The 16,382-nt window shown below is 43.0% G+C and overlaps 1 protein-coding gene across 1 annotated transcript; it reads right to left on the bottom strand.

Moving 5' to 3' along the window:
* Positions 1–224: 224 nt before the first annotated feature.
* Positions 225–15,746, bottom strand: LOC133107876 (ATP-binding cassette sub-family G member 1-like). The gene is given in 16 exon segments (XM_061217147.1): positions 225–2,519; positions 3,743–3,861; positions 4,471–4,629; positions 5,359–5,459; positions 5,986–6,154; positions 6,294–6,395; positions 6,944–7,092; positions 7,447–7,561; positions 8,060–8,183; positions 8,547–8,692; positions 9,148–9,198; positions 9,547–9,679; positions 10,150–10,267; positions 14,579–14,822; positions 15,689–15,725; positions 15,727–15,746. Coding segments are annotated over 16 exon segments (2,016 nt in total). The 3' UTR covers positions 225–2,290.
* Between the last annotated feature and the right edge of the window lie 636 nt (positions 15,747–16,382).

The raw sequence follows: 16,382 nt of genomic DNA, 5'->3' as shown, positions 1-16,382 counted from the left end.
GGTACATGACGGGGGCCTGGAGGGTTGTTGGGTCAAGCCCCCATTTACCAGTGCAGCTGTAACCCCACATTGCTCCAGGGGGGACTGGTCCCTGCTTAGTCTAATCAACAGTAAGTCAGCTAAATGACTGTAATGATACACTGTTGCATTACCCCATAGACATTATGAACATAACAACTCGTTGTTATGTGGCTAATGGAATGATAGAGTCTTGTAGAGAAGTGTTTGGAAAATACTGTAGCTTTATTAGATTTATCTGAAATTTCACTGCAACACAGCTGTCGCATGTACAGAAAATATTTCATATTACCTTCAGATTTGAATGCACGCAAGCACACATACGCACACACACACACACACATACACATGCACGTATGCACACGCAGGTACGCGCACACACACACAATACACAGCGCATTACAGGAAATTGGGCTTGGTGCTATAGTTGAAATAATGGTTGTCACCCACCATGTGACACCCCTGGAAGAGAGATGCGGCAGTTCTGGCTTCGTACTGTTGTACTGCCACATGGAGAGAAAGAGAGCAACCACAAAACCAAATAATAAAAAGTTTGTGCCCTTCCCCCTCATGGGTTCCAGGCAAAAATAAACCAATACAATAAACTAAAACAACAAAGAAAAAGAAAGAGCTGGCTGGATTAGTTAACGCAGCCCAGGTGTATGTCAGCTCCACCAGCAGGGCGTGGCAGAGACAAGTCTGATTCTCTGGACCGATTGCCTCAACAGTGTAACCAAAGCTGGGAAGGATTCAATAAGTGAAAAGAAAAAATTTACACTTGAAAATGTACAATTGTGTTACACATTTACACATTCTTCAGGCTACACTCATGCAGTTTGCAAACACATTTGTTACAAAAACAGTAAAAAAAGAGGAACAAATAGTTTCATGTTCCCATTAGTTACACCCAGCTAACATACAACATCATAACATTATAGTAACATAGGTGCAATGAAATAATGTACAAGAAAGAGAACACACAATTACACATAAAATAGATTTGCATTGACTTTTGCTTTGTCTGTTGATGTAAAGGATTTTTATCAGCTGTTCCCGAATGAGACTTTTTGTGGTCATGTTTCTTCCAAAAACCATAGTAAACATACCCCTTAAATGCCGTCATTTTCCATGAAGGTAAGAACCAACATCAAAATGTACTTTCAAAATAATGTTATTTCATGTAATGCTGGCTGCACGCTGTGCGATATCAGCCGTCTCTTACGGTTGGTACGTCACACTGTGCGATGCAGCTCCGACAATATCACGTCTTTTATTGCTGTCACACTGTACGTTAAGAATTCTATAATAAGAGCAGAGATTCCATTCTACGACTACAGTGACTAAGTCATCTGACATCCACGGGCAGATATTTGGTGTGAACTCAAGCAGGTGTTCTCCAAGCCTCATATACCAGATATTTGGCAATAATAAAATAATGCATAAATCAATGTATGAATTTCACCTGGAGTAAACACAGTTATTCTCAACCTGCCACAAACATTACAACATTTAATATTTCTTTTCAACTAAAATATATACTGACTAATAATCTGCGTCCCTGTGACTGTTTTCCCACATAGGGAATAAATAAAAGAAATAATAAATGCAAGCTTCAACCAGTGGCTTCAGCCAGAGGACGACATGAATCTCAATACCGAATAAAGCAAGGCTCTGTAGAACACTGCATGTAAATAAAAATATATATATATATTTTTTAAAACATACTTTTACTGTCTATTACAGAAAACCTGTGAAGAGATCAGTGGTATGGATACCGCTTACTGTACACTTCCGAATGCAGATGCAGCTTTACTGTACAAACTTGAAGTTTCTCGTCCCATTCAAAACCCGATTGGTCTCCATTTAGCCGACTTAATTTGAACAAATTCGACTTTGTGACATCTGAACTTCATCTCTCACAGGAACAACCACTGTGCTGATCAATTCAGCCAGAGTTAGCCATCCGTGGAGTCATTCTGCAAGGCCAACAGGAGAAACCAGAGTAGATCAGGTAGCTTTATAAGTGCCTAAAGTGCTCCTTTTCATACCGCAGAAATGACTACGATTGAATTAAGTATATATTGCACACACACTCCAAGGAGTACATGGGATAGCTCTGTACTTTCCAAATGGTATTTCTTGTTTCTTACTGCTTTGGAAAGCGAATTCATCTGCACACACAAACACACACAAACATGGACCAGAAACCAATTCTGGTCCCTCTTTCACCGTCTCTACAGTAACCCTTCCTCCGGTCTCCCTCCCTCCTCCTCTACCTCTCGGCATTGATCTTGTAGCGCAGGACAAAGTAGGCAATGAGGCGGAGGGTGACGAAGAAGATGGCGAGCACGATGAAGTCCAAGTACAGGCGGGCGTTCTGCACGTCCAGCTCTCTCAGGATCGCCTCAGACTTCTGGAAGTGACAGGTGTCGTCTGTGTCACAGTGCAGGTCCTCTCGGTTCAGTCCGTAGATGGAGAGAATGACTCCCTCAAACCCGTACCTGCAGGGACCAGTGAAGCAGGGTTATAATGGTGACTGCACTGAACATAACATAACATAACACAACAAAACGCAACATAACATAACATAATGCAACAAAGCACAACATAACACAACAAAACACCACAAAACAAAACACCACAAAACAAAACACAACAAAACACAACATAACAGCATAACATAACAAAACAAAACACAACATAACATACGATAACTTAACATAGCATAACAAAACATAATATAACCTACTGTAACGTAATATAACATAACATAACATAACATAACACAACATAATATAACATGACATAACATAACATACTGTAACATACACTCAGTTAGCACTTCATTAGGTATTTATTAGACTTATGTTTTAGAATTCTACTGCTGTAGCCTATCCACTGTTGTAATGTGTATCAGCTTTGACCAGTCTGGCCATTCTCCTTTGACGTCTCTCATTGACAAGGCATTTCTGCCTGCAGAACTGCTGCTCACAGGATTTTGTATTTTATTTTGCACAATTCTTTGCAAACTCTAGAGACAAGTGTGCGTGAAAATAACTGCTCAACAGGGTGGTGCAACGTTTACTCATAGGGTATTCATAGGGTATTATCCTGCTTATACCACGGCTAACTTGCCAAAGTAATGTAGCTATGGACAATTTATTTTTAGTTTAGAAACAAATGTATTAATTGAAACACAATGGTAATGGGGGAATAATCCCAGTTGCTGAGAAAAATTTGCTTTACGTAGCCTCAAATTTCCTGAGGTGACTAAAATCTAACTGCGTCATCGCCAAAGAAAAGTTCACTAGCTCACCTTTGGCGAAAGGAAATAAAACATTAAGCTATTAGCTAGTGTTAGCTCGCAAAATAATAGTAACCAATCTATAGAAATGTGAGACTGGATACCAGACTTCTATGTCATGCAACTAAATGGAGTATGGCTGGCCCTTCCCATTTTGAACTGAAGCATAGAAAGACCTCAGTAAAAAACTATGGAGAATAACACTATAACTATGGAGAGCTTTTCTTTGTCCGAAGAAAAACTATGGCACTTGATATCAGGTTTAGGTTTGCATAATGGCAACTGTTTATGGTTGTTACAGTAACAGTTAAGCAAACCACAAAACAATCAACAAGATGCTCACCACTAGATAACACAAAAAATAGCTCTGATGCCCAATTATATGATGAAATCACAGGAAACTTTTTCCGTTCCACTTGCCTGACGTATGACATGTAGGACATCCACTGCAGGTATTTGGGGATGGTGTCAAAGCTGACGAAGAAACCGGAGAAGAGCAGCACAGGAATCGCAGTCACAGGCCCCACGAACGTCGCCACCTGAGACACGACCCACAGCACAGCAGCCTGTACACTATACCTTTTAACTGCACATGTTCTCACAACGTAATAGATGTTCTGTGTGAATGCGCTACGTTATAGCATACAGTGTGACTGGACTGTATACTGTAATAGATGGCTAATTTACGTATCATCATAGCATATGGTGTGACAACATGCATAATGTAAGAGGTGTTTTACAAAGCCTCTTTAAGCAGTTATAGCGTACAGTGTAACTGCACTGCGCAATGTAAGAGGTGTTTCATAAAGTCTCTATTAGCAGTTATAGCATATAGTGTAGCTGCACTGCACAATGTAATAGGTGTTTCATAAAGTCTCTATTAGCAGTTATAGCATATAGTGTAGCTGCACTGCACAATGTAATAGGTGTTTCATAAAGTCTCTATTAGCAATTATAGCATACAGTGTAACTGCACTGCACAGTGCAATAGATGTTTTATAAAGCCTCTATTAGCAGTTATAGAATACAGTGTAACTGCACTGCACAATGTAATAGGTGTTTCATAAAGTCTCTATTAGCAGTTATAGCATACAGTGTAACTGCACTGCACAGAGCAATAGATGTGTTATACAGCCTCTATGACTCACCTGTAGCGACGTGGAGGCGGCTCCAATCAGCAGGCCCAGGGATTGAGCCACCAGGGAGGTCATGGTGCCGAGCGACAGGAAGAGTGTGAAGCGCAGGGCATCGCAGGGCTGCGAGGTCATCCAGTACACGATGCTGCAGTACGCCACCGGGAACACCACCTGCAGGGAGGGGTCACACTCTAATACAATACGCGAAAAGCACAGCCTACCGGGAGGGTTTACACTCACACTGTAACACAACAATGACCTGCAGGTGCGAGGTTACACTGCATTTAATAACGCTGCATTAACCTGCAGGAGCAAGGTTACACTGCCTTTAATAACGCTGCATTAACCTGCAGGAGCGATGTTACACTGCCTTTAATAAAGCTGCATTAACCTGCAGGAGCGATGTTACACTGTCTTTAATAACGACCTTCTTCATGACTTTTGTCTTTCTGTCATTTATCAAGCCACCTATGCTGCTGCAATTGATTGTACTTATGACTTAATTCCAATTATGTAGAGACCAAAACTCATCCTGAATTAATGGTTGTCTTTGAGGCACATGACATGTGTTCAGTACATAATAACATTGTGATTATTACAGTATCTATGGAATTATTTCCCAGATGGCAGTTGGTGAGCAGAGGCAGAAACCCTGGTTATGTAAAGCTGTTCAGGGACTGTTCTAAATCGGGCAACATGGCTGATTACACCCTGTGAGTGGTGGTTTCTCTCTCTTTCCCTCCTGTCTCTTCTTGTTCCTCCGTCCCTGTTTTGTGTTTTTTTTTAGACTATGATTTCATAAGAAATCGCAGCTGTGAATTCTGACGTGTGTCAGCAGCACAGAGGGTGATGATCTCTAGCTCATGGCACACTAAAACCAGTAGAATGGAGAATGTATACCTGGAAGGGGACATCTGCCATGGTTTTGGCCAGGTAGTACGCCTTCAGACTGTACCAGTAATTCAGGTGCTCCCTAAGAAACACCCCCATCTCTAGTGGAACTGCAGAGAAAAGGGGTGAGGTGAGAAAAGGCTAAATATGAGCAATTCCTTTTATTATGAGGAATTTTATTTTTAGACAATGAAAATGAAACAAGGACTAAGGACTAAGCACAAGCATGCACACACACACATGGGGAAGGCTGTCCTGCGGCAATGGGAGGATCTTTAACTCTCAGAACACATAGCTGCCATATCAGCACTAGACAGCCATCAGGACTGCCTCCCTGAAACAGTTGCTCTGTTCCCAAAAGAAGCAACCCTCTCGACATGCACACAAGCTGCAGCAGGATTGGGCCAGATCAGGTGAGGATAACCCACACACTCATAGGTGAGAACACACACTCACAGGTGAGCACACACTCACACACACTCATAGGTGAGAACACACACACACTCACAGGTGAGGACGCACTCACACACACTCATAGGTGAGAACACACACACTCACAGGTATGGACACACTCACACACTCACAGGTGAGGACACACTCACACACACTCGTAGGTGAGAACACACACACACTCACAGGTGAGGACGGTTGGCATCAGAGCGGCGAACATAAGGAAGAGCATGGAGAAGAACAGGAAGCCTGAGTTGCTGAGCACTTTCTTGGCCTCGTTGCCGATGCCCAGGTAGAGCAGGCCGATGAGGATCCCGATGCCCACGTGAGAGGTGATGCGCAGGTGAGTGAGCACCTGGAGGACAGCCGGAGCATCACACCGTAAGAGCAGGGCACACCTGGCCTAAACCATATATTTATTTTTTAACCATTTATATTTTCTCTTTTTTTGACTGCGTTGTCCTCCTTGTCCATTAGGGGGCGGGCTTTCTCACCGAATCTCTCATGATGCTGAGGAAGGTCCTCTTGAACAGGATGCAGAACTGAGTCAGACAGCTCGCTGAGAAACTGTGGCAGCCCTCTGCAGTGGAGGAGTCCTGGAAATGCATCATCACCATAATCATCATCATCATCATCATCACCATCACATTACATTATTGGCATTTGGCAGGCACTCTTATCCAGAGCGACGTACAGTTGAATGGACTAAGCAGGAGACAATCCTCCCCTGGAGCAATGCAGGGTTAAAGGCCTTGCTCAAGGGCCCAACGGCTGTGCGGATCTTATTGTGGCTACACCGGGATTAGAACCACCGACCTTGCGTGTCCCAGTCATTTACCTTAACCGCTACACTACAGGCCGCTACAGGCCGATGATGATGATGATGATGATGATGATGATGATGATGATGATCATCATCCTCATCATCATCATCATCATCATCATCATCACCACCATCATCAATATCAACATCATTATCACCATCACCATCACCATCACCATCATCATCATCATCAGCATAAGGACCCTCACTGGCCACTGAAGCTGCATCTAACTTTTACACAACATTCATAATCAAATCTCAGAGAGCGGGAGGTGGGGGGGGGGGGGGGTTAGCTGATCTCAGAGTGGGGGGGGTGCTCACCTCTTCAGAGGGTCTGTGCCAGAGGAAGGGGTTCAGTGCTCCCTCTTTGGGCCCCTCTGTTTTATAGTCCTTTTCACACTTCCTGTCCTGTAGAGCCTTCACCAGCCTGGAGGTCTGGTCCCCGTACTCTCCTGCAGCAACCTCCATCACTGCAAATCACACAGGGGAAATCACCATAAACCTCCATCACTGCAAATCACATGGGAAATCACTATAAACCTCCATCACTGCAAATCACACAGGGGACATCACCATAAACCTCCATAACTGCAAATCACACATGGACAATCACCATAAACCTCCATCACAGTAAATCACACAGGGACAATCACAATCTCCATCACTGTAAATCACAGAGGGGAAATCACAAACTCCATCACTGTAAATCACACAGGGGAAATCACAATCTCCATTACTGTAAACCACACAGGGGAAATCACTGTCACATAGAGCTAATAACCATAGAGATATTCACCGTATGAGGGACAGTGAACCAATCTTACCAAAGTCTGCTGGGTTGTGGTATGTTGGGCAGCTGAGGTTGAGGTCCTGGAGGTACGGTACCAGATTAGACACCTTTCCCCGATAGATGCACTGCCCCTGGCTCAGCACGTAGAGCTGGACGCAACCCATAAACCAGCACAAACCACACCACTGTTACTGTAGTCTTTCCTCCATCTCAGATATTAAAAGCAAGTGTGGGTGTGTGTACGTGTGCATGCATGTGTATTTGTGTGTGTGTGCATGAGTATCCTTTGCAAAGATTCTCAGGGAGTAAATTATGAACTGAATTCACCAATTCTTGACATGGCAACTGCAAATTTCTTGAATTGCCTGAACTGAGAGATAACTGAAGACTTTGCCAAAGCACTTGTGGGCAAGACTTGTTTTTAACAACCTCCTCAGTGGATAAATCCTATTACTAAAGCCATGTTTAGCCTTGGTGATATTTTCAAAGATAAACAAATCCTTTCCAAAGAGCATCTTGGACACCTCTCTTACACTGTGGCACCGACTCCAGGAGTACTCCGTTCTGCCACATGTTCCTGACCTTAATCCTGACCCTGGTCTGAGTCTGAGGGGTGGGGGTTTTGATATGGTGAAGGGAGGGGTTACCTTGTCGAAGAGTTCGAACAGCTTGGCGCTGGGCTGGTGGATGGTGCAGATAATGGTGCGCCCTCCCTGGGCCAGAGCCTTCAGCAGGGAGAGCACCTGGAGGCAGGAGGAGCTGTCGAGGCCACTGCGAGGGGAGGGGGGAGGGGATTGGGACAGTTCTGAACGCCATTTTAGAAGAGTGTAACTGTTTGAACCCAGATGATACTATCTTATATGTTTTAATAGTTAACTTCACTGCACACATTCTCTGTTAATTACTTCACTGCATGTTTTTTGTTAACTTTTTCTTATCATTTATTGTTGCTGTTATCTTAGCTGAGTGTTACTTGTATGTGAGATATTAGCACAATGAAATTAAATTTGAACTCAGTTTACATATAATACATGTAAAGGTCTCCGGATTTAGCAGCAGCTGCCAATATTCACCAATGTTGATTGTTGATTGAATCTAGGCCATAAAATAGTTTGTGCACCAGTGTGAGCCTACCTGGTCGGCTCATCAAAGAACATGACGGGGGGGTTGTTGACCAGCTCCAGGGCGATGGCCAACCGCTTCCTCTGCCCCCCCGACAGGTTGGCTGTGCGGGTTTTAGCACATTCCAGCAGACCCAGTGCAGTCAGGATTTCTCTCACCTGGAGGACAGAAGACGACCTCAGTGTGATTTTGTTTAACTCGTGAAAGGGATAACAATGTGAATTGTAGAATGAGTAAAAGGTAAATTCTGAACTGAAAATATTCTGAGAGTTGTCAATGTGTGGAACAGCTTACTAGGTCAATTACTACAAAGAGACATGTTCTATCTGTAAATGCTCAAGTCCAAGCTTGATCGATCTCTGGTCTGTAGGAATGCAATGAACCAGGATGGACTGAATGACCTGGTCTCATCAGGTCATATTCTTATGTTCTTCAATTCTGAGACTGGACATCATCAAATCAAAAGTAAAATCTATACTCACTTCATCACACTTGAAGTATATACCATAGTCCTAGATTGAGTTCCTTCAGCATTAATCAAAAAAGATTTCCAAAGTTTACATTCCTCATGAGAGATACAGTTGCATGAAAAGGAGTTGCAGGAAGACCTCACCATCTCTTTCCTGCCCTCGTCCTTCTCCTGGAGTTTGAGATTAGCCGACACCTGAAAAGAGAGAGATGCAGATTACTTTGGGCTTGTGTTAACATATCAAGTTTCACTTAAAAATCTTTCAAGAGTTCAGTCGAATTACAGCATGTCAGCATACAGGATTAAGAATAAGATTTATGAGATGAATATATAATTTATTAATAAGATATTAACAAAATTCTATGCCAGTAGTATTAGTTTTATTAGATGCACAAGAGTCACACTTTTGGGAAACCAAACTTGCTTGGTAGTTAAAATATAGGCTAGTCACTGTTCACATTCTACCCTCTGGCTACAGTTTCTGTAATGGCAGCACCGTGACCTTTAACCTGACCTCACTCCCTGACCTTGACTGGACCTTACCATCATGGCCTCCTGCACGGTCAGGTGTGGGAGGAGCATGTCGTCCTGCATGATGTAGCAGGAAACCTTGCGGAAGGAGCGGAGATCGCGAGGCTGTCCGTTTATCTGGATCTCCCCCTTCATCCCCGTCTCTCTACAGAAACACAAGAGCATGAGATAATGTTTATCTATGATCCCATTGCCCTGAGCTTATGGAATACATCAAACTTTAGCAGGAATAACAGCTTGGCTGTGGGGAATATGTCAGCCTGTATTTAACTATTCAAATAAATGGAACCACACCTGCCTCAACTGCCACCAATGTGTGATATTTTGCAAGATAAACAAATCCTTTCCAAAGAGGAAATCAGCTGAGGTGGAGAGGGAGAGACCAATTTTTTAGCCAGTTAAATTAGGGGATGATTAGATGCCAGGCAGGAGGAGCCAGGTTTTGTCGTGCACGTTCATTCAAAGTGCAGGAACATGCAAGCAAACGCCAGGTGAAAGGTGTCTTTACTATTTGCTAGGTTAGGGATGAGTGATTTGTAGCCCCAGCTTTCTACCTTTTGTCATTCTGAGATTAATAAACTGGGTGTTCGAGGTGTGATTTCGGAAAGCACTCACCTGTAGCCAGCTAAGATGTTCATCAGGGTGGACTTGCCAGCCCCTGAGGGGCCCATGATGGCCACTAGGCCGCCGCTGCTGAACTTCCCAGAGATCCCCTTCAGCAGGGTCCTGTGACCTGAAACCCAGGACAACAAGAAGGGCTCCTGAGTCCTCCACCAGCAGGGTATGGGAGCAAAGCCTTCCCAGGCACACCCAGTTCTCATCACAGGGCACACCTGGGACTCATCAGAGAGAACACCTGGGGTTCATCACAGGGCACACCTGGGGCTCATCAGCCTCCACTACCTGCCTTCTGGGGATAGAGCCATCTTCGTGTGGAAGAATGGGAACCGTGCTGGTTGACCAGTTCAGACCAGCTCCCAGCTCAATATGGTTTGACCAGCTCAAGCTATGTTTTGAAACAGCTGGTAGCAGGTTGACCAGCTGCAGTACCAGCTCAGAAATTTCTACCAGCAGCACTAGCTGGTTGACCAGCTTATACCCAGCTAGACCAGCTTATGACCAGATGATCAGCTCAATTTTCAAACTGGTCAAGATGGCATGGCTGGATTTTACAGCAGGGAAAACACCCACTCTCTCTGGCATAGTGGGTGTGTCTTGGTCAGTGTTGATTCCGGTGTCATGACCCTGTTATTTTAACCTATTTTCAAACAAGCAGGCTTTTCAGAGCAGAGGGTTTGTCTCTGAATTTATTCCATGCTGTTCTATTTATTTATTTGTCTAAATGAATCAAAAATAGATCTAGATAATCAAAGAAAGGACTGAAATAACCTCCACCTCCACCACTGGCCCTGCGAAATGCCCTGCAGTAACCTGTTATTCGTCTAATGGACGATCCTGAGTGCTTATCCTGTTGATTGCGGAGGTTTGGCAGTCTAATTAGACTTTCTGTTGTAATCTGCAGGGATGTCAGCCACAGATAGCGGCACGCATCTGTTCTGTTTCAGAGCAGACTGTGCTCTGCGCTGCATCAGAGGCAGGTTCAGAGAGAGACTGTGCTGTTTCTGAGGCAGACTCAGACCGGACTGTGCTCTGTGCTGTGGCTGTATGGAAAGGAGCAGAGCGTTTACAATCCACCGACCTCCATGCTGACCTTCAGGCGACATTCAGGAGTCATTCCCATTGGGCTAATGGGCAGGAACAGCCTCCATTTTGTTTTTGGTTAAGCCAAATTAATCTCAACTGCTCTGCAACAACCTAGAAACATGTGTCACACCCCTGGGAGGACAGATGAGCTGGACACAGGAGATACGGAAAATGCCAATTTTCATCAGCATTTATTTCAATAACACAGAGAGTGAGCCAATAAAAATGATATGCTTCGTCCACAACTCTCACGGGATTGGGATAGCAAATAATAAACTGAAATAAGAGACACTGGGAAACCACAGCCCCAGCCACCTACTGTGGAAAGAAGCACACTTTTAACTCCTGGACTGATTCCTAATGCCATCCAGGTGTGTGTGCCGACTTAACCTGTGGGTGTGGTCCTCTGTTTGCCCTGCTTCCCACCCACACACTGAGCCCAGCCGCCGGAGGATCAAAATAAAAAGTGTGCACATGGATGCAAAGGCGCAAGAAGATGTGGAACACCTTACGTAACTGTTAAAAGCAATTCCTTGATCTGATCAGTTAATTATCTGAAGAAACTGTTCTGTCTAGAGGGACTGAATGATATTACTGTAGGTTCACAGTGACATAACAGACTATAAAAATATGTGCACAAATTCATATCTCTCCTATTGTAACATTAACTTAATTTCAGATCAGATATGCAACCAAAAGAGGTTGGTCACCTCGGATAAATGTTCTATGTACCTTCTGTGTCAGATTTGAATAAATAATGGAGCCACACTTTTGGTACGTGTCTGTCTGACTCGGCAATCTGCCTGCGGTGAGAGTATGTTCTAGAAACACAACCCTAATATGAATAACAAGCTCCTTCTCACCTTACTGCCCGGTCACTATGGTAACAACATTATGCAGGCAAGCCACAAAAACCAAATGTAAAATGAGCAAACTGCTTTAGGGGCTCAGATCCTTTCTCAGATTAGAAAAACATGTCTGTTATGTTAATTAGATGTACCGTTCTCCTCCACTGTGAGAAGAAATGGTTGCCTTTGTTTGTGACGATACTGCTACCATTTTAAAATTTCGCAATTAAGACAATTTGCAGAGTAGAATGCAGTGGCCTGAAAAAGGGGAGAGGGCATTTGCACAAAAGTGAATTATCTGGATAAAAAAGACTTTATATTAACTTTGGGTTTGACTCATCTGTCTTGATGTTGCTTTAATAATTTGGTATTAATCGTGCATCATGGGAAATCATCACTAATCAAATTCAGAAAGCATGATTACATATCAAACCATACTGCATCATCATCATCCTCAGGAGCTCGTGACTAAACAATAATTTCAATGACATTTTTGTATTTGAGGTCTCATAAAAAAAGTTATAAAGTATTCATACACTTATTTAAACAATAATGATAGCAATTTTAAATATTAATGAAATGTAATACTTAAACATTTGATATTTTCATTACTTTTCAGTACTTTTAGTAATCTTTTTTTTTTTCTACAAACTGTGGATCCTGCATGGCACAGGTAGAAAGCCGCTGTTCACACAAGCTGACCTAATTGGATCTAAGAATAGTTCTTTAATTTTCTCTGGCTGTTTATCTGCAGCTCTCTGCATGAAGGAGTATGATTGTTAGCCTTACTTAGAGCTTCCCTCCTGTACAGAACCAGGGTGAACAAGCTTGTAGAATTAGCACAAGCCCTAACAGCACGGCGACCTGCACATAGACAGATGCAGATGATACCCTCGCCCATCTCTCCCACACAGCATCTTCCCTCCCTCATCCTAGCAACAGCATATCCAATCCCAGCAGGATACCGACAGGCTCCACCCCTCCCTCTCTCAGTTGAGGTTACTAGAGTTTGTTGACCGATAATAACCGGAGCAGCTGAGATGTTTCTCTGATGTGTCTCTGTAGTCGTGCATCCATTCAGGAAAGATCTTCTGTCCAGGTGTGATAAAGCTTATATGGACTATTCTCATGGCTTCCAAGTTTCATTTCAGTCAATCATGCCATTACTTGAGAAGGTTTCCCAATGTTCATTGGTACCAATGACAAAACAATGCACTCTAGACCAACAAAAAAAGTAAATGCTGTGTAATGAACAGTGACTGAATCTAACTGATTCATATGATATGGTTAAAAAATAAAAATAAAATACCAGTTTCTGGAACTGCTATCTCCACTGAGAGAGATTACCGCGGGGACTCTGTTAATTCCAGTTGGCACTTTAAGGTGTTAAATAAGACCTTGATAATGACAAGCACTTTGCATGCGGGGGACTGAGAACGGGGGTGGTAAACTGCAGTAATCAGCATAAGGACTTGTTGTACTCTGTAACAAGCGAGTCATCATCTGTTGTGTGGAGTAGAGAAGTCTTGCAGCCTGATGATAATCTCTGAGGTTCTTGGAAATTCTGTATCATGTAATTCCTGATCTATGCCTGGGCAGGAGTTACCCAGGCCTGGTTTGGCCTTGTTTGGAGTTTTGCTCTCTCAGTGGGATATGCAGGCTGTTTTTGTCAAACAGAACCCAATTTCCCATTAACCAAAGGTCTCCCAGAGGTCACTCCGATCAGCTGACCAGTCATGTGATCCATAAGGTCAGACTGAAGATACACCTGATCCCGGCCACAATGACTTACTCCGCCTTTTATAATTTAGCACCCACAAAGGGACCAGTCCTCATGAATACCAAGGGTACAAAACACACAGTTTATAACCAGCACCAGTGAGCACAAAACACACAGTTTATAACCAGCATCAGTGTGCACAAAACACACACTTTATAACCAGCATCAGCATGCACAAAACACACACTTTATAACCAGCATCAGTGTGCACAAAACACACACCTTATAACCAGCATCAGCATGCACAGAACACATCTCATTCAAACCTGTACTAAACTAAATACATTAATCTCACTGGTCAAGATGACCTTCAACTGCAGCTGAGAGATTGTTGGTGACATATTTTGAGAGTTCCAAGGACCATCCCTTGCTTACTGCAGCCAGGACCCTTGTAAATGGACTGCATTTCTACAGTGCTTTACAATGGACATCTCTCATTCACCCATTCACAATTGGACACACACACACACACCAATGGCAAAAGGCTGCCATGTAAGGTGCCAATCAGCTAGTCAGGGGCATTTGGGGGTCACATGTCTTGCTCAGGGACACTTCGACACACCCAAGGTGGGGTATGGAACCACCAACCCTCGGACTACCAGAACTGTTCTTACCTTCTGAGATAATGTCATCTTATTTGTAAGATAAAACTGTTTACATCTCAAATGTCTAAAATACCACTGAGGCTAGAGTTCAGGCCAGAGAGTGTTACCTTTCTTTCTCCACCAAGGTCCTTCGGGAACGGAATAGGAGACATCTTTGAACTGGATATTGACCGCAGGCCGCCGCGGTAAGTACGAGAAGCGCTGCGCTTCGGCTGGGAAGTTCTCCACTTTCTTACAGTATCCCTGCATTAACGGGGTCTGTTGAGCGCCAGGGTTGTTTGACACAACCTCCTCCATGGACACACACACAGTCCTGGGGTCGAGCATGAGGTCGGGTGGCCCGTCCGCATTCTGAGGAGGAAAGAAGCAAAACGAAAATACCAATATGTTAAACAAAAGCCAGCCAGTTAGCTGGAGGACAGCATTTTGAAAAGAAAGCAAGTTTATTGATGAAACGTGACTTATGACTGAGTTAAAATTATTCATAAAAGTAAAAATAAAAATGCACAGTATACTCGTAAAGTGCACATTTATTTAAGTGTTATGAAAGAAAACCAGTCTATATGGTTTGATAGAGTGCTTCCCTGTGCACTCGCATTAATGAAAGCACAGATCACCTAATCCCTACGCATCCCGAGAAGGCACAGGGGTTACTATCGGTCAAATTTATCCTGAGAGAAAATAAAAAGGAACGAGAGCTTCACACCATTTTGATTCGTTTAATACATGATACATTCATGCAATTATCAAAGCAACGCGTCTTTATGAGGAGTGATTATATATTCAGTAGTCTAAACACATGCATTCAATGGACTCTAAAAATATTAAGTACACGCCATGAAGTCGCGACATTAACTAAAATCTGATGTTAACAACGTATAGCCTAATAAATAAAGTCATGAAGAAGAATGAACTAATAACGTAGAATATTTGAGCATGCATATGCTTTTCCGAAAAGGGTTTACTTCAGTTCATACTGGAGGCTCGTACAGATTCGTACTTGTTCATTCGGTATGAAGCTAACATGAAAGAACACCTTGTCTCTAATGTAATAAATTGAAACATGGCAGGATCACGCAGATATACTCTGTGCAATGTATCAATAATCAAACATTGGTTTTATTCACTAGGCTTTTAACCTACAACAACACTATGAAAACAAATATTTTTTACATCTAAAAATAGCAATATGTTAAAATAAAAACATTCATGCTTACCATTATGATAGAGTTGGTTTCAGCTGTATTGTTAACCGGCTGTCATAAGACAAGCCATTCCTCTTTTTGTTGCGACCAAATTATCAAAACAGTAGCTACTGTCTCTTCAAATCTACCGGGGGTAGTATTTCCCTTTGGAATGTCTTCGTTTCCGCGATAACTAGTCCCTGTCCTCTCCTCTAGGCGGAAGAAAGTGCACCGTTATTGTTTACAAGCTCACTGCCAGTTCTTGATTGAGAACGACGTCACACTCTACCGACCGGTTGGCGACTGGGGATGCGCAGAGTCTGGGTCAGAGGAGGGACCTTGGAGAAAGATGCTCTTTCCCAAGAAACTCTTGGTCATTATACACAATAATCTTGGCATTACCATGATGCATCGATATGTATCATCCAGCATTCGTCTGGTTAGGTTTGCATCGGTGCAGTGAAAGTTCCGCAACTGCGTGTAGCTACAGCGAACGTTTTTGTAAAATTGCGCCCCGTGTTAAGCTAATAATGTGAAGTTTCGGACCCCTTAAAGCTTTCCAAACACAACGTTTTCACGGAACACTTTCTTTTCTTTACTCTTACTAATAACTAATATTGAAGACCGCATTCCGACAATATTAGCTAAAAATACGGATTGCGCAAATAAAAAAAAATTAAAAGCGAAAGGAGAACAATATATATCCAATATATGTGTTAAAAACATA

The sequence above is a fragment of the Conger conger genome, chromosome 13 (assembly GCF_963514075.1).
Source record: "Conger conger chromosome 13, fConCon1.1, whole genome shotgun sequence".
Lineage (NCBI taxonomy): Eukaryota > Metazoa > Chordata > Actinopteri > Anguilliformes > Congridae > Conger > Conger conger.
Note: the sequence above shows the minus strand (reverse complement) of the source record. Positions and strands in the feature narration are given on the sequence as shown.